This window comes from Myxine glutinosa, chromosome 2 (genome assembly GCF_964187855.1).
Source record: "Myxine glutinosa chromosome 2, kmMyxGlut1.1, whole genome shotgun sequence".
Classification (NCBI taxonomy): domain Eukaryota; kingdom Metazoa; phylum Chordata; class Myxini; order Myxiniformes; family Myxinidae; genus Myxine; species Myxine glutinosa.
The window spans coordinates 242,036,482-242,055,927 of NC_136262.1; the positions used below are offsets into that span (position 1 = coordinate 242,036,482).

At 43.3% G+C, this 19,446-nt stretch overlaps 1 protein-coding gene across 8 annotated transcripts in view; it reads left to right on the plus strand.

Annotated features, from left to right (window-relative positions):
- Positions 1-933: 933 nt before the first annotated feature.
- The window catches only part of LOC137420710 (metal transporter CNNM2), a 147,938-nt gene continuing 129,425 nt past the window's right edge, over positions 934-19,446 (plus strand). For all 8 annotated transcript variants that reach the window (XR_013622499.1, XM_068105996.2, XM_068105997.2 and 5 more), the window contains exon 1: positions 934-2,735. Coding sequence is in view for 7 of the 8 variants with exons in the window: in XM_068105996.2 (XP_067962097.2) it covers positions 1,364-2,735 (1,372 nt within the window). In the remaining variant the exon portion in view is untranslated. The remainder of the gene's footprint in view (positions 2,736-19,446) is intronic.

The following is a 19,446-nucleotide window of genomic DNA, read 5'->3' on the forward strand; positions in this document are numbered from 1 at the left end:
CACCATCCGTGAGCTACCAATCTTTGTTCACGGCATCAGAAAATTCGGCGTCTAAGGGGGTCTACGCGGGTAGGGAGGTGGACAGGGGGTATGGGGGAGGGGTTGGTTGCCCCTCCAAAATAGGTATATTTTTATTTGTTTGCTTAAAGCCTTATGATTATGCTAGTATGATTCTACCTGCTGCCCTGTCTTCTAGCAAACATTGAAATTGGTTTAAAATTACCGTGATACCGTTTGAAATACCTTTAGTCTGTGTCGTATACAGCTTTATTCTTCCAGGTGAGCACCCAGGGGTATTGCCCCTATCTTTATGTAATGTCGTGATGTTGGCTGAAAACTTCACTGCATTACAGTTTTTGCACCTGAAAAACAAATATTTCACTCATTACAACCAACATACGTTGTACAATATGTAAAGTCCAAAACATATTCAGAAGTTACATGTCGGACTTAAAAACAATTTATCAGGAAAACACGATAATTCTGGTTTAATTTTGCATAAAAGATTATCTTAGAATGTACAAATTTAAGGTTAGATTATAAAATTTCCCTACCATATTGTCATGATAACCCATCCCAGACTTCCCCACCCCCTCGATCGCTCCCTCACGCCATGGATCCTTTCTATTTAACGGTTTAACCTCTTCTTCTTCTCTCAAAGTTGGCACCTATATGATACCATGGCTCACCTGGTGTTTCCATGTATAGTCTAGATTCAGCGTAATATGGACCGAAATAAAGTTTGACGTTCACACGGGAAACATGACAATAAATAATGACATGTTTCAGCCGAGGTTTATATTGTGTCGATTCTGATTCAGGAACACGCCGCCGTAGGCCGTATCGAATCTAGTGAGAGGAACACGCCGCTGTGACGAATCCGCTGAGGGGAATGTGCCGCTGTGACGAATCCGCTGAGGGGAATGTGCCGCTGTGACGAATCTGCTGAGATGAATGTGCCGCTGCGTTTCGTATTCGCTTGGGTGGTGCTCAATCGGCTCGCTTTACCTCAGTTCCTGACCTGAAAAAGGTGCCGATGACAAGCCGGCTGATAATGACTTTAGATTTTTTTTGACGAGTAGATCTTTGGTGCTGCCAACGGCAAGACGAGCACTTTGAGGAGAATCTGAGGAGAATCGAGGAAGCACCAAGGCTCGGAGCAGGTCCGTGGAGGTAGAGGTGGGGGACAGGTGGCGCTAGGTAGTCCCGGCGAGGGCAGCCGGTGCCTGCGGCTCATTGAGCACGGTGAAAGGGACCAAGTCGAGTCGGGCCTGTCGGGGGTAAGATCCTCGGCCTGTCGAGTGGACTTCAACGCCTCAGTTAAAGCCTCGGTGCCGTCTATGTGAGGCCTGTGGGCTATAACATGGCGTTGATGTTCCGGCCATGTCTTTCCTTGTTCCAATATCTCACCGTATCCCTGTGTCTTTGTCTCGGGACGTCCGTGGTGACCGGCAGTCTGCGTTTTGTGGCCGTCCGCCTGGAGAACACCGGAGAGACCGCGAACATGCAGGACGGTGTGATGAAGGTGGAGGAGAAAAGTCGTGTCCGTCTCCGTCTGTACGTCCAACCGATCGGGACGGCGAGCAACGAATCCTGGCCTCCTGTCGGGGACTGGGTTGCCTTCACGGACGCCGAGCAGACAGACGATCCTTCCTCCTGCGTGCAGACTCTGGACATCGTGGTGTTGGACGTCGGTCCTTACTCGAACACCTGGGCCATGGTGGATATCGAAGTGAAGGCGCTCCGTAAAACCGAGCAGGAGCGCAGTTACCACCTTTGCACTCTGGGACTAAACTCCAGGCCCGACGAGTGGGTCTCACATTTGGGAAACGACAGCAGGATCGTGGTGGTGGAGGAGAAGACTTCGTTGCTACCCTACTGGCTGCAGGTGGTCATCATCGTGCTTCTGCTCTGCCTGTCGGGCATGTTCAGCGGTCTTAACCTGGGGCTCATGGCGCTGGATCCCATGGAATTGCGCATCGTGCAAAACTGCGGCACGATTAAGGAGAAGCGGTACGCCAGGAAGATTGAACCCATCCGTCGCCAAGGCAACTACCTCCTGTGCTCGCTTCTGCTCGGAAATGTCCTCGTGAATACCACCCTCACCATCCTCCTCGACGACCTCATCGGCTCGGGTTTTGGTGCCATCATTGCGTCCACGGTGGGCATCGTCATCTTCGGCGAGATCGTTCCGCAGGCGCTATGTTCCAGACACGGTCTCGCCGTCGGTGCAAACACAATAATACTCACAAAGTTTTTTATGGTCCTCACCTTCCCAGCGTCGTACCCCATCAGTAAGCTCTTGGACGTGGTGCTCGGTCAGGAAATCGGCACGGTGTACAATCGAGAGAAGTTGCTCGAGATGCTGCGGGTAACGGAACCGTATAATGATCTCGCCAAGGAAGAACTGAACATCATCCAGGGGGCACTGGAGCTTCGGGTCAAAACTGTCGAGTCTGTGCTGACCGAGCTAAAAGATTGCTACATGATGAGTTCAGATGCCGTGCTGGACTTCAACACCATGTCGGAGATGATGCAGAGCGGGTACACGCGCATCCCCGTGTACGAGGGGGAGAAGTCGAACATTGTAGACCTGCTTTATGTCAAAGACCTGGCTTTCGTAGATCCGGACGACTGCACGCCACTTAAAACGATATCCAAGTTCTACAACCATCCGCTGCATTTTGTCTTCATTGACACCAAGTTGGATGCCATGCTGGAGGAGTTCAAGAAAGGTAAGGGTCTATGGACTACAGCAAGGTCACGTAACAACATTGCAACGTTGCTTGAGTTTTCTACACTTTCCCTTTCTGAAACCTCTCATTGTGCAAATTCCCTTGGGTCTTTTCTCTGTCCGACAGGATGGTGCACAGGTAGCGCACTTACCTATGAACCGTCTCGTCTGGGTTTGAGTCTCGACACGACTGTAAAACCCTGTGTGTCGGTGCTGGGCAAGCAGGGCGTTGCACAACAAAGTGCACCGTCCCTCGGAAGTTAAGCTGGGTGTCCTGTCTGCTAGCATTAGTTGGTGGGCATCAATATCCCATACTGTCTGTTGCAAAGTGTAGGCGAGTTATCGCCGGCACCCTTGCACAAATTCTAAACTCCTGCCACCTTCAGTCAAACGTCAAGCCATTTTATGAAAAAGTTGGGCCAAAATCACTGCCCGGGTAACACCAAGAGACAGTGGGAATAAATGGGGTCATTAAAGAAGTATTATTGTTTTTTTCCATAAGAAACTCTATGGTTAGTAAATGGTATAAATATGTTTTTTGTAGAAAGAATGTGGGTGTTTCACCTTGTTCTGACTGGTTCGTTGGCTTATGGCAAAGCACAGACCACCGTTTTGCTTTCCACGGTATATCAATTAAAATAAACCTGCACGTAAACAAAAGGATCTATGTCATTTGCCCTTGCCATGTTTGACAGTCCTTCTGGATACTATTCAGAGGGGAGATCAAATGTGTGAGAGACAGACAGACAGACAGACAGACAGACAGACAGAGAGAGAGAGAGACACAGAGACAAAGAAAGAAATAAAGAGTGTGTGTGTGTGTGTGTGTGTGTGTGTGTGTGTGTGTGTGTGTGTGTGTGTGTGTGTGTGTGTGTGTGTGTGTGTGTGTGTGTGTGTGTGTGTGAGAAAGAGAGAGAGAGAGAGAGAGAGAGAGATAGAATTGTGAGGAACAGAAATGAAAAAACGAGGTGTGTGTGTTGTGTTGGCTCAATTTTCTCAAAACAGGTAGATCAAGGTTGTACAATGTGCATGACCACATACTGTTCTACAACTTAAAATGTTTCTTGCTCTTCCTCCGTACAACCCTAGCTGAACAATTTTCATTCAATCGATCAGGTTGAGTAATGACTTTTTCTTGGCAGTTTTTCTGCTTTTATCAAGGTTACAGATATGGGGTTGTAGGGCTTTGTGTGGGTGTGGGGTTTTACACAAGCATGGATCTGTTGTCATGCTGTTGACTTTTTTTTCTTTTTTTTTGTGGAGAACTCCTACCTTCTGTTTTCCGCAACGATAAAAATGTCTCGGGCCAAAGCACATGCTGCCTTAGGCTTGGGTTGTTCAATTGTGATATATCTCTCATTTGTGCTTATTCTAAAACAGATGCTTCTTGGTACCTGTCAATAATAAGTTGCATACAAGTAGAGATACATTCAAAGTACACCGCCCCCATGCCAAATAATTAAATATCCTACAGTGCGGCTCATAGAAACTGCATTGGGTGGGAGAGGTGTACAATAATTGATTGATTAATTGTATAATTAAAATCAATAAAAGATTATCACAAAATATTTCCTTAATCAATTGGCTAATAGCATAACTAAACCATTACTGCTTCATCCGAAGATGTATCTTTTAGAAATTTAATTAAATAAGTCATTAATAAAAAAAATTAAATAATTAATTGATTAATCAATAAATAATTAATTGATTAAATGATTAATCAATAAATCAAAAATATCCTTGATAGCCACATCACTAGGTCACTGTCATGCGGTGTCATGTCCAAATATTAGCTTCCTAGCTCAAAAGGTGCTTGAGATATTGGCCAAATGAAAAAGAAGAAAAAAAAAAGATTAATAATGAAAAAATAAAAATAATAATCATTAAAAAATTAAATTCTTAATCAATTCGGTCATAGAACACATAAACCACCACCATTTCATCAGAATCTGTAACTTTAAAAAAAAAAAATTTTTTCCCGTAATTAATCGAATAATTCAATAATTAATTGATTAATTCATTAATTGACTAATTAATAAATCAAAAATAGCCTTTGCAGCCAAATCACCTGGTCATTGGCATGTCCAAATATCAGCTTCCTAACTCAAAAGGTGCCTGAGTTAATGGTCAGAAGAGAAAGGAAATTTAATTAATTAAATAAGTACTTAATTTAATCAGTACTTAAGCCTGGTGTTGGCTTAGCGGTTAGGGCGCTAGCTTGGCATTCTAGGATCCTGAGTTCGAATCCTGGTCGATCGCTGAATTAACACCAGGGCGGTTGACTCAGCCTGTCATCCTTCCGAGGTCGGCAAATTGAGTACCAGCTTGCTGGGATGAATGTACCCCGATTTAGAATAGGTACACCGTATCCCTGCGCATCGTAAGAGGCGACTAAGGGTTGGCGTCAGGAAGGGCATCCGGCCATAAAAACATTGCCTCAAACAGGGAACCATGGGGTCATGGGGCCCGCAAGGCCAACCCCCACTCTAGCGGGGAAAAATGGCCTTAAAACGATCATTCATTCATTCATTCAAATAAGTACTTAATTAATCCCTAATAAATAAATAACTCTTCAATTAATTGATTAATCAAAAAACAAAAAAATACCGTATTTGACAAAAGACTTGCTCACAATTGTGCCGAAATTTCAGCTTCCTACCTCAAAGGATGGCTGAGATATCGCCCGGACAAACAAACAAACAACCAGATTGAAAACTGAGTACAGCAATACCCTGGCCTACGTCATTAATTGGTTCCATAAGCCGTGACGTAACTCGGTTTTTGACGTAAACCGGGCGTAATGTCTTAAAAATTCCTTAAAATGAAGACGAACACCGTAAAACTGGAGTAAATAACTGGAGGAGGCTGCGGCTTCGCCCTGAATCTTTGCCGCTCCCCGTCGGGAGTCCCTCCGTTGTTTTCTATCGGTCGGGGCTTCTCCTCGAACGGGGTGACCGGCACGGACGTGTCGACCGTGAGTGGGCTTGTGTGCCGAGTGGCTCCACGGCGTGCTTCACCACGGCGTGCTTTACCCAACGTGCCCGAGCAGTTTCACCGGTGGTCGTGTCGTGTCGTCTGTGATGAACGAACGAGCTCAGGGTTCCGTGAACCCGGCCTACCCGGGGATCGACGCTCGCCTCCGAGTCATAGGCGTGCCCCGTCTTTCCTCGAGCGGTGGAAGTTGCGTGCTTCTTTTTTTTGGACGATGCGATATACGCAGAAACGACGACGTACAGGCAGGCATTTGCAAATCCATGCACGTGCACATGCACACGTCGATCGGTTCGTCGATGCCGGGTGCCTGCGAGGTGCCCGACGAGACACCCCGGCTCGATGCATGACACGGTCGTTAGTTTCACATGGGCCATGGGGCCTGACCTCGTCGCGGACATTGCACACTCTGCACGGTGACGTGACATGACGTGTGCCACGGACGGTCGTCCGATCTGGCATCGTCATCATGTTTCACCGTTGCCACGTTACGTTGGTTGTTTTACACAGTAAAGGAATAATCACAAAAATAACAGCGAAAGGCAAAGCAAGCACGCGACCGCACCACAGGACAAAATGCATATGGCATCGCCTTTGTTTTGAATGAGAACCAGCAGCTGCGCGTCTGTACATACATTTTTAAAATATTTTTAATGTGCTTTTTATTGTATTTTAAATTGTTTTTTAGCTTTTTTTATTGTTAATTTATGTACTATTTTATTTATTTTAAATATATTTTTAAGGAAAAATTAATTTTTGCACGTCCTCCTATTATGATGTAGGAGTGACGTAAAGTCGCACATAAAGACGTTCGCTGAACTTAAATTTACTCTGGAAGAGTGACATAAAGTCGGATTGGACGTAGGTCGAAATGGCGTAAAACGGGGTATTGCTGTACTCCCTTTCAGCGTGCGTCATTGCCGAGCCCCTTTCGGTGCCCGGCAATGACGATATGCAGCGCCTGGAGATGGCATAGGAAAGGAGCGGTGTACCATACTGTTTGGTAAAGTGATGCAGCTTTTGCATCATGTGATAGGGGAATTATGCAAGCTAAACACAAAATAATACATTCCTCCCAAAATGTACTTCATTTTAATGATGCACATTGTCTTCACATTTATAACTTTACTCGCCACTTCCTGGAGTTTTACAGTCTGCATTTTGCTTTCGTTAGTAAGGTGCAATTCTCCTTGTTGCAGGTACAAGTATCAACTTTTAATGTTGCACTGATGCAGTGACATTAAAGGGTTAGCTATATTTATTCTCCTTGTTGCAGATAAGAGTATCAACCTATTTAAAAGTGAGAGACTACGGTCCCCACGGATGCAGGTAAAGAAACAGTCTCTGGCACTACTATCTCCGCAGATATTTATCCAATCATAGACCGGATTTACATCCAATTTAATTCCTTCCCAATCCTGCTTCTTTCACTTAAATTTGATGAAATATTATGGGTCATCAGTTGGGTCATTAGGATTAAAGGGGTTAGGGTGGCTGAATTTAGTATGCCTTCATATTTCATGAACTGAGAGCTGAAGAAGTTGTATTTGGAATGACTGTGATTGGATAGAAAACTGGTTGGGGACAGCATTGCCAAGGATTGCCAAAGATCACGTTTCTTGCCCACCATGTGTGGGGACAGTTGTGTAGGCCTTTTGCAAAACCTACTGAAGATAAACTTTCACCCTGTTTTATTACCCCCCACCTCTCTGACAAGGTCGGAGACGGGGGATATTAAAATGAGCTCCATCCGATTGACCGATCGTCCGTCCATTTACTTTTGTGTACATGATACTTCAAAAAAACATTGACCATGTAGCTTTCATATTGCAGATATCTATTCCTCATGACGTTACCTGATTAGATCACGGCTGTGATTGGCCGAATCATGTTGCCTTAGCAACCATCTCGGTAACTTGGCTTTTGTACGCAATACGGCATTTCAAAAACGGTTCAAGATTTAGCGTTCATATCACACAGATCTATTCCTCACACCACCCAAAAGGCAGAGAACTTATAGTATCAGCTCCCTTAAGTATTGTTTTGCCACATTGACTGTCATTCCTGCAGCTGGTTATTTGATGTGGAACTGGGCAATCTTCTTGATCTAGACATTTGATTTATTTTGATGATATTCATGGTTATTTAATTCAGAAGCACGTTTGGAGAGTTTGGCATTCAGAAAGGTAGTGTAGTACACATAAATAAACTTTTATGTGGGATTTTTTTGGTGCGAAACCTTTTTCATCATTTGTTGTTCATAACTCTTGCATGGGCCTCACTATCTGCAGAGGGAAAATTAAAATTAAACCCAAACCATAAGGAAAATGAGATTTAATCCTTATAATCGCATTCATTCATTTGATATATTTTAGGTGGAGGCTCATGCTGGAAAAGCAAAAAAGCTGGAAAGAAAATCGTGCACTTGCAAATTGTGCATTTGGAAAGCAAATCGTGCACTTGCAAATCGTGCATTTGGAAAGCAAATCGTGCACACACATGCAGAGAAATAGACGAAACGTCACCGGACTTGACGTCAGACAAACAAAGATGGCAACAGAGCACATCTTGGGGAAAGTGACGCAACCTCCCCAGTGAACTCTGAGTGCCACTGTTGCTATCTTGGTGACGTCTCTATTCTTTCTAGATTCAGACAATTAAGGACAAAGCTCTCCCTCCCTCAACATAGGATGTCAACCTATGGGGTTAGTCCATGCTCTACCCTCAAAATGCTGAGCATCAAGCGAGGAAGCAGCACATACCATTTTAAACGTTTTTGGTACGACTCAGCCAGTTTAGAATCAAATCGCCAACCTCATAGACTCATAGGACATGGTCTCACCAGTCACCATTATGCCATCAAGTCTTAGTTTTTGTGGCATTTCAACAAAACCATTTCTCTGAGATGTGATAGTATTGTGATGTGTTCAATGTTCATTGTATGCTTTTTAAGTCGCTACTCATTATCCCCATGCTTTTTGAAAAAGAAAACGGGAGGATATTATAAATGGCTCCCTCTGTCTGTCTGTCCTGTCACACAATATCCTTCGAAATGGTTGGGTAGAAATTTACTAAACTTGGTAGTTATGATCACCACATGGCAAGAAGGTGCAAGGGCAGTGTCATTTTTTTTACTCTGCCTCTTGGGGCAAGGCCAAAAGGTCAGATACCAAGAATACAATTATGGGCACATTTTTAAACATTTGAAAAATGAAACTTTGTATATAGAATAAACATTGGGAGATGCATGAAATATGTTCCGATTCTTTTTTGGATTTGACCCGTGGTTCATACGCCAGGGGGTGGGGACTTGGGGTCACAGTGGTCAAAATCTGATGTTGGGCCATTCCTGGTGAAATTTTTTTCCCATCTTTCAACTTTGCTTTATGTGGTAAGCGTGGGGATTTGTGATGGCGCTCTTATCTACTTTACTGTAGTTGTATTGAATGCACCATCTCACAGGATGTGGTGGGTAAAAGAAAGAAACTGTGATAGGTAATTCTCGCTGAAGTGACCATCTATGACGAGCAGTAAAAAAAACTTTAAAGCACTGTTCTTCTCAAGTTTCATTTATTCATGGAAAGTCGGATTTGTAATAATCATTCCTTTCTCCACGATAAGTAGTACCAGCAATGTCTGTCCAGTCCTTGTGATTTCCATTTGAGAACATACTGTCAAGTATCAACATGACATCCTTTAGTTCTTCTTTTGTTCCTGAGTGCTTCTTTTTTGTTTGCTTAGTTTCAAATTATATTATTTTGTCTACACATACAGTGTTACGGATTCGTCACTTCCGTTGTTGTGGTTCTCATCCACTCTAAACATTTTTGGTTCCATGTACTATTATTGTTATCGTTTAGGTAAAATAGAGATAACTGTTTTCGAAAGGTAAAAAAGTTAGTGTTTTAAAAGAAACCGGAAACCGGATCGGGAACCGGACGAAGAAGACGAGAAAGAAGAAGAGAAAAAGGAGGCGGAGCGAGTGAGGACGGAGAAGGAGCCGAGCTGCGTTGAGGTTTTGAGCAAACGCTGGCAAACGCTGGCGAACGGGGGTCACAAGTGAACTTTGGGTTTCCTGGGAAAGGGATTCCTGTGACAGAGTTGTTATCGCTGTGACAGATAAACCTGCGTGACAGGTTTTGCGGTTGATTCCGAAGAGAATCATTGGAGTGCCGTTACGTCTCGAGAACGGACTGTTGGCCATTTTGCCTCGCGCCTGATTTCGCATCGCTCCAGGTTTTTCCCCTCGCTTCAACCATTTCAACGCATCCAGCCGTTAACCTGGTGTGTGCGTGTGCGTGTGTGTGTGTGCGTGTGTGTGTGTGTGTGTGTGTGTGTGTGTGTGTGTGTGTGTGTGTGTGTGTGTGTGTGTGTGTGTGTGTGTGTGTGTGTGTGTGTGTGTGTGTGTGTAACACGTGGATTTTGAGTGGGAAATTGCGGTTCGCCAATTGGGAGCCGTTGAACGTCCATACCCGAAGGTGTGATTTCCCAGTCGCCTCTTGAGGACACCTTTGCCCATCTTTGGCAGTGTGACTGTCAACCGAGCGGGATTCTGGTCTCGATACAACATCGTTCTGACGATCACTGGAGCGTGGATCGACTTTGGCTTAAAGCTGGGACAGAGACATTGGGAATGTTATTTTCGCTCACTTGGAGCACAGTGAATTACATTGTACGAAACTGATGGTACCATCAAAGGAATGATATATTGATTGTACAATTGATTAATATTGTTATTGTACTGTTATTCTTGTGTGACCTTAATACAATACTTGTTTGTTGGTAACAATTGGTGTGGTTTCACCATTGATCTTTGACACACAGAATAACGCATCTTTCTGCCGTGACTCCTCTCGAGGCTCGGAGGTACACCGTGACCGGGGTTCAGGAAGGAGCACGTAACAAGTCACGTGAAAAAGTAAGTACACCCCATGTAAAGTTTTGACTTTTTCAACATACAGCTATTTGATCTTCATTTCAACAATATTGATAGATAAAGGTGATATAATATAAACAAATATCATGAAACATTTACATTTTGTAGTCCATTGTATAATTTAAATAAACATAAATGAAAATTTCGCATGTGGAAAAAGTAAGTACACCCCGACATTTATCACTACTTCAAACACCTAAAATTAGAATCAGGTGCACCAGCTCAGGTGCAAATGATTAGAACATCGTTAGAGAGGATCTTGGAGGAACCTGTCTTGTTTAAACCTCAGACATTTAGTTTGGTTTGCTCTTTGTTGTTGAAGTGTGTGGCGACACCATGCCTAGATCAAAAGAGCTCTCTGAGGCCTTCAGAAAGAAGGTAAAAGATGCCTACGAGTCTGGGAAGGGATTTAAAAATATCTCCAAACAATTTGAAATCAATCATTCGACTGTCCGGAAGATCATCTACAAGTGGAGAAGATTCCAAACAACTGCCAACTTGTTCAGGCCAGGCCGCCCCAGCAAGTTCAGCCTGAGAGCAGACCGCAAGATGCTGAAAGAAGTCTCTAAGAACCCCAGAATGTCATCACGGGACCTACAGGTAGCTCTTGCCACTGTTGATGTCAAAGTGCACGAATCTACCATTAAAAGAGGCTGCACAAATTTGATCGGCATGGGCGGTGTGCCAGGAGGAAACCTTTGCTGTCCAGAAAGAACATCAGGGCAAGACTAAAGTTTGCCAATGAACACCTCGGCAAAGACCAGCACTTCTGGAACAATGTGCTCTGGACAGATGAGTCAAAGGTAGAGCTATTTGGCCACAGTACCAGAAGACATGTTTGGCGAAAACCAAAGACAGCATTTGACCACAAGAAGGTGATACCAACTGTAAAGCATGGTGGTGGAAATATTATGGTTTGGGGCAGCTTTGCTGCACCAGGGCCTGGGCAGGTCACCATCATAGAATCCACTATGAATTATTCATTGTACCAGAGGGTGCTTGAGGATAATGTGAGGCCATCTGTCGGAAAGTTGAAGCTCCACAGATGGACCTTGCAACATGACAATGACCCTAAACATACCAGTAAATCCACCAAGGAATGGCTGAAAAGAAAGAAATGGAGGGTTCAGGAAAGGCCACGTCTAAGCCCGGATCTAAATCCCATCGAGATGTTGTGGGGGATTTGAAACGAGCTGTGCATGCAATAAACCCCTCAAACATCGCACATCTGAAAGAATTCTGCATGGAGGAGTGGGCAAAAATTTCTCCCAGTCGGTGTCAGAGACTGGTAGACAGTTATAAGAAACGCCTACTTGAGGTTGTTTCTGCCAAAGGGGGCAATACCACCTATTAGAGCCAAGGGTGCACTTACTTTTTCCACATGCGAAATTCGCAATTATGTTTATTTAAATTATACAATGGACTACAAAATGTAAATGTTTCATGATATTTGTTGTATTATATCACCTTTATCTATCAATATTGTTGAAATGAAGATCAAATAGCTGTATGTTGAAATATGTTGAAAAAGTCAAAACTTTACATGGGGTGTACTTACTTTTTCACATGACTGTATATCTTTACAATGGAATGCTAGCTTCAGTTTCCCCAAAAAAGTAATGTGTACTCATTTTAATTTATGACGACAGCGAAGTCGATGGTGTGTAATCACAGGTCCCCATGCTTCCCAACGAAAGCAAAGTTGAAAGATGCCTAAAAGTTCCACCTTAAATGACCCAATATCAAATTTTGAGCTAAATAGTTTTTCTCAATTTTTACCCCTGTGACACCAAATCTACAAAGTTTCATTTTAAAATGTTTAAAATGTGCCCGTAATTTCATTTTTTTGTTGTTTGACCTTTTGACCCCACCCTGGGCAGCAGGGCCAAAAATGCTACTTCTCTCGAACCCTCTTGTCATTGATAGCTTGGATCGACCAAATTTGGCACAAATTATATTTGTTGTGTTGTGACTAAAGTTTGTTCATGGCATAAAAAAATCGGGGTCTAAAGGGGTTTACTGGGGGTCAAAGTTGATCCAGGTTTGACCCCCCAAAATAGGAATTTGCTTTTTCCTCTGCAACTACACACACGATTTTGATGAAACTTCACCACAACATTCACCATCCGTGATGTACCAAAGTTTGTTCATGGCATTAAAAAAATCTGCCCCTTTTGGGGTTTACAGGTGGGATGCCCCCCAAAAATAGGTATTTGCTTTCTTCTCAAAAACTACACATGTAATTCTGATGAAACTTGACTACAACCTTAATAACCCATGTTGTACGAAAGTTTGTTCCTAGCTTTTTAAAAATTGGGGTCAATGGTGGTCTATGGGGGTGTTTGCCCCCCCAAATAGGTATTTGCTTTTTTCTCATAATCTACACACAATTTTGATGAAACTTCCCCACAACCTTCATCATCCGTGATGTACCAATGTTTGTTCAAGGCATTGGAAATATTGGGGTGTGAGGGAGAGGGGTGCCCCCCAAAATAGTTTTTTTTTTTTTTGTTTGTTTAAAGTGTTATAATTATGTTGGTATGATTCTACATGCTACCCTGTCTTCTAGCAAGCATTGGGATTGGTTTAAAATACCTATCGTCAGTGCAGTATACTGTTTATTCTACGAGGTGAGCGCCAGGGGTATTGCCCCAATGTTTTCAAAAAGTGTGGGGATAATAAATGCAATCCCTAGAGTTCAGGCTACATGCTTGCATGCATGTATACATACATACATACATACATACATACATACATACATACATATATACAGTCACGTGAAAAAGTAAGTACACCCCATGTAAAGTTTTGACTTTTTCAATATATTTCAACATGCAGCTATTTGATCTTCATTTCAACAATATTGATAGATAAAGGTGATATAATATAACAAATATCATGAAACATTTACATTTTGTAGTCCATTGTATAATTTAAATAAACATAAATGCAAATTTCGCATGTGAAAAAAGTAAGTACACCCTTGGCTCTAATAGGTGGTATTGCCCCCTTTGGCAGAAACAACCTCAAGTAGGTGTTTCTTATAACTGTCTACCAGTCCCTGACATCGACTGGGAGAAATTTTTGCCCACTCCTCCATGCAGAATTCTTTCAGCTGTGCGATGTTTGAGGGGTTTCTTGCATACACAGCTCGTTTCAAATCCCCCCACAACATCTCGATGGGATTTAGATCCGGGCTTTGACTTGGCCATTCCAGAACCCTCCATTTCTTTCTTTTCAGCCATTCCTTGGTGGATTTACTGGTATGTTTAGGGTCATTGTCATGTTGCAAGGTCCACCTTCGGTTGAGCTCCAACATCCGACAGATGGCCTCACATTATCCTCAAGCACCCTCTGGTACAATGAAGAATTCATGGTGGAATATATGATGGTGAGCTTCCCAGGCCCTGATGCAGCAAAGCTGCCTCAAACCATAATATTTCCACCACCATGCCTTACAGTTGGTATCAGGTTCTTGTGGTCAAATGCTGTCTTTGGTTTTCGCCAAACATGTCTTCTGGTACTGTGGCCAAATAGCTCTGCCTTTTTTTTTTTTTTTTTTTTTTGTATACAAGATCGAGGCTCGTGAAAGAGCTAACATTAATCACACAAAAAGACAAACCGACACACAAAACACAAAAAACAAGGGGAGCGGCAGACAAGATGAGGAGAGAGGGGGAAGGACACAAAAGAGAGGGGGAAGAGGGGGAATCACACAAACACAACATTTGAGAGCAGGGACATCGGGAGGACTTGGGGGGAGGTGGGAGAGGATTAAAACATATGAACACTGCAAGGACTCTGGGGTGAATTACCGGGGGTAGAAAAGATCAAGGTTTTCGATGGGGGACGATAAGAGATGGTGGTGAACAGCTGTTTTAAAGACCTGGAGGGAGGAGTGGGATTGAAGGGAGTGGGGGAGTTTGTTCCAGAGGCAGGAGAAAAGGGGAATGAAAGAGTGAAGGTGAGCAGAGAGCCTAGACTTTGGCAGTTTAACCATAAGAGGGTTGCAGGCAGATCTTGTGCGACCTGAAGGAATATTGGGGGGACAGAGCACAGAGAGAGCTGGGGGAGCAAGGCCGGAGAGGAGTCGGTAGAAGACAGAAAGACCACCAACCTGCCTGCGGTGAGTGAGTGAAAGGCCCTCGGCGTTGACTACATCGCAGGAGATTCCAATGATTCTGAAAGCTTTGGCCTCAACAGCGTGAAGCCGAGCAAGGTGTGAGGCAGGAGCACCAGCTCAGAGGGGGGAACAGTATTCCATTGAGCTGCGGATGAAAGCCTTGTATGTGGTGAGGAGCTCAGGTGTGCCAAGGAAGGACTTCGCACGACGGAGGATGCCCAGTCGGCGACTGGCTTTGGAGGCCAGCTTGGAAATGTGGTTTTCCCAAGAAAGATCATGGCAGATAGTGAGACCCAAAAGCTTGAGCGACAGAACTTCTTGGAGAGGATTGTTGAGAAAGTAGATGTGAGGGTTGTCCAGTCGGTCCTTTCGGAGAGACATTGTAAGAGTGTGAGATTTGTCAGGATTGAAAGACATGTTCCACTTGTTTGACCAGTCTGTGATTTTGTCCAGGTCTGCAGAGAGTGAGGAGGCTGCAGACTGCCGATCTGAGGGATGAGGAATGGAGCGACAGAGAGTAGAGTCGTCAGCAAAGAGATAGAGAGGATTTTCAAGAGAGTCAGAGTGATCATTGATGAAGACCAGAAAAAGCACAGGGCCCAGAACACTACCTTGGGGAACTCCAACCTGAACAGGAAGAGGAGATGAGAGAAACCCATTCAGGGCCACACGTTGACTACGACCAGAGAGGAAGTCCGCCAGCCATGCGTGGAGATTTCCATGGATACCAAAGGAGGAGAGTTTGGAGAGCAGAGCAGGGTGCCAGACCGTATCGAAGGCACGTGAAATGTCAAGGGAGACTGCTCTAATTTCCTGTTTGGTGTTGAGGACCTCCATCCATTGTTGAGAAAGCAGAAGCAGCATGTCCAGAGTAGAGTGACCAGGTCTGAAACCAAATTGATGATCAGAGATCAAGCCATTGGAGAAGAGGAAAGATTTAATATCTGAAGCAATGATGGATTCCATGACTTTGCTGATAATTGGGAGAAGGCTGATTGGTCTGTAGTTGCTGGGATCTGTTTTTGCACCTTTTTTGTGCAAAGCGGTGATGTTGGCTGATTTCCAAGCAGATGGCAGATGACCTTGAGCAAAAGAGAGGGTGAAGAGAACAGAAAGAGGGAGTGAAAGAGCAGAAGAACATGATTTTAGGACCCATGGGCTGATGCCGTCAGGACCAGTTGCAGAATCAGAGTCGAGGGTTGACAGAAACTTTTCCACCTTGTCAGGAGGAAAGGACACAGAGTCCAGGAGCAGCTGGGTACGACTGGGTACGGTGGGTACAGAGAGGGATGGGTTTGGGACACAAGATTTAGAGGCAAACACAGAGTTGAGGCATTCAGCTTTTTCACGTGCGGAGTCAGCCGTTAAGCCGTTTGAGGTGAGGGAGGGGATGGAGGGGGAACAAACACCAGAAACAGATTTGACCAGACGCCACCAGGATTTGGAAGAGGGAGACAGATAAGAGAGTTCGGTCTTGAGAATGGTGAGATATTGTTTCCTGGCTCTCCTGAGGGTGGACACACACTTGTTTCGGGCTTTGTGAAAGGAAATGAGATTTCCTTCCGTTGGATTTGCTTTCCAGGAGACGAAAGCAAGTTGTTTCAGGGCAACAGCCTCACCACAAGATTCCGTGTACCATGGACGGGAGGAAGGGTATGACAACTGAAGACGAGATGGTATAAATCTGTGCATGAGAGAGAGCAATTTACTTTGAAAGAATTCCCAGGATGAGTTGATGTCAGAGGCGGTAGAGATGGGAGACCAGTCCAGATGATTGATGGCTGCTTGAAGACCGTGCCAGTTGGCCTGAGTGAAATGCCAGACTCGTCGACGCTGAGGAGGCTCTCTGAGAATGGTCAGAGAGATGTCCACTTTGACAAGCACATGATCAGATGAGCCGATTGGAGCAGAAGAAGAGCAGCAGACGTTTTCAGGGAAGTTTGTCATAACCAAATCCAGAAGAGAAGATGCTCCGTTGACTGAGATCCGGGTCGGGAAATTGACAGATTGTGTCAGTCCCAGTGAGTCGCAGAAGTCCTTTGCCTATATATATATATATATATATATATATATATATATATATATATATATATATATCTTTGACTCATCTGTCCAAAGCACATTGTTCCAGAAGTGCTGGTCTTTGCCGAGGTGTTCATTGGCAAACTTTAGTCTTGCCCTGATGTTCTTTCTGGACAGCAAAGGTTTCCTCCTGGCACACCTCCCATGTAGATCAAATTTGTGCAGCCTCTTTCTAATTGTAGACTCGTGCACTTTGACATCAACAGTGGCAAGAGCTACCTGTCGGTCCCGTGATGACATTCTGGGGTTCTTAGAGACTTCTTTCAGCATCTTGCGGTCTGCTCTCGGGCTGAACTTGCTGGGGCGGCCTGGCCTGAACAAGTTGGCAGTTGTTTGTAATCTTCTCCACTTGTAGATGATCTTCCGGACAGTCGAATGATTGATTTCAAATTGTTTGGAGATATTTTTAAATTCCTTCCCAGACTCGTAGGCATCTATAACCTTCTTTCTGAAGGCCTCAGAGAGCTCTTTTGATCTAGGCATGGTGACGCCGCACACTTCAACAACAAAGAGCAAACCAAACTAAATGTCTGAGGTTTAAATAAGACAGGTTCCTCCAAGATCCTCTCTAATGATGTTCTAATCATTTGCTCCTGAGCTGGTGCACCTGATTCTAATTTTAGGTATTTGAAGTAGTGATAAATGTAGGGGTGTACTTACTTTTTCCACATGCGAAATTTGCATTTATGTCTATTTAAATTATACAATGGACTACAAAATGTAAATGTTTCATGATATTTGTTATATTATATCTCCTTTATCTGTCAATATTGTTGAAATGAAGATCAAATAGCTGTATGTTGAAATATGTTGAAAAAGTCAAAACTTTACATGGGGTGTACTTACTTTTTCACGTGACTGTATATATATGTATATATATATATATATATATATATATATATATATATATATATATATATATATATATTTATATTTATATATACAGTATATATATATATATTCCACTGTTGACAATTACTGATAATTCCAATATTGACAAATGATGCAGACAACAATGGAAAAGTAAATTTCTATGCTGGCCACAAGGTTATTTTCAAAGATGGGCATTTCGCAACCATATCGCTTTGCTTTTGTCTTTGCACTAGGAAAACATGCACGGCGTGTGAAATGTTTGTGCAGCGATTTTCCCAAGCACACAGATGTCGGTCGTTTCCTCTTCCGCCACGGAATAAGTGTCACCATTGTTATTTAGGTGCATCAAACGCTGAGCTCGGCACTACCATCGTGGCATTGGAGAAATGTTATTCCCCGATGAACTCACTTTGTTTCAAGCAAGGGGTCTTACCTTTAGATATTTTTTTTGTGTGTTTCGTGCCTGCTCATATCAACTTCGAGCTTTTTATACCAAAAATAAAATGTAACTAATTGAACTTTATTTATTTATTTTAATTATGTGATGTTTTCCAACACTTTCTTTATTTTCTTTTTCTTTTTGTGCCACTGTTTTTTGTTTATTGGAATCCTTGTAAATGTTTTATTTTGTTTTGATTGTACATGAATGGCAATTTATGGGGCAGTATGACTGGTGTTCAAGATGACGTAGCCGCATGCACACTCTCCTTTAATTAATATATGCTATAAGATATTAAGTGTCATCCTGGAGTCTCGCATGCAGTGCAACACCTCATTGTGTGTGTCGTCCATCGGAAGGACGTTAAATTAGGTGTCCAGTCTGTCAGCCTTACTTTGTGGACATTAAAGATCCTGCAGCATCTTATGAGAAGAGGAAGTGAGTGTTAGCTTGCACCTTGGCTAATTTAATAATTACGCACTCTCAGTTCGGTATCCTTTTGGAGTGGAGAACTGTCCAGGATTTAACCCTTGCCTTATTTGATAGAACCAATGCTGATTTGATTTAAAGAGACTTATTTGATAGAACCAATGCTTTATCCAGCATATGTAAGTGTGTGTGTGTGTGTGTGTGTGTGTGTGTGTGTGTGTGTGTGTGTGTGTGTGTGTGTGTGTGTGTGTGTGTGTGTGTGTGTGTGTGTGTGTGTGTGTGTGTGTGTACGTACGCGTGCACACACCCACACGCGACATCACATTGAAAAGTATAGTACAAAATGGTCTGGTTGTATACAAGACACACTTTCTGTAGTTTGCTTTCCTTATCTGCCATTGTTGTGCACACCTCTTAAAGTCTAAACTTTTTGAAAGAATAGGGTAATTCTGGAGTGTAAGAGGAAATGGCATGCACTCATCCAATGTGTGGCAATTTTTGTGGCACAATATGTCTGCTAGCACACAACGTGTTTTTATTTCGTAAAAGTACAACCTAAAATTATTCCACAGGTATTGTCTATCTCTGTCCTTAATAGCTTATTAAATTGCAGTTTTTGAAATGGCAATATGTAATAATTATCCCCATGCTTTTTGAAAAAGGGGGGGATTTTGTAATCTACTTCATCTGTATGTCTAAGTCGATGTCTTTTTCCGATTTGCGATTTATAAAGTAGGTAATTTTGCAATTAAAAGTCGAAATCTTCTTATTCATGATTAGCCATGACGTCACACCATGAAGTTGACCGCCACTTCCGTATTGTTTATGGGTTACTCCCC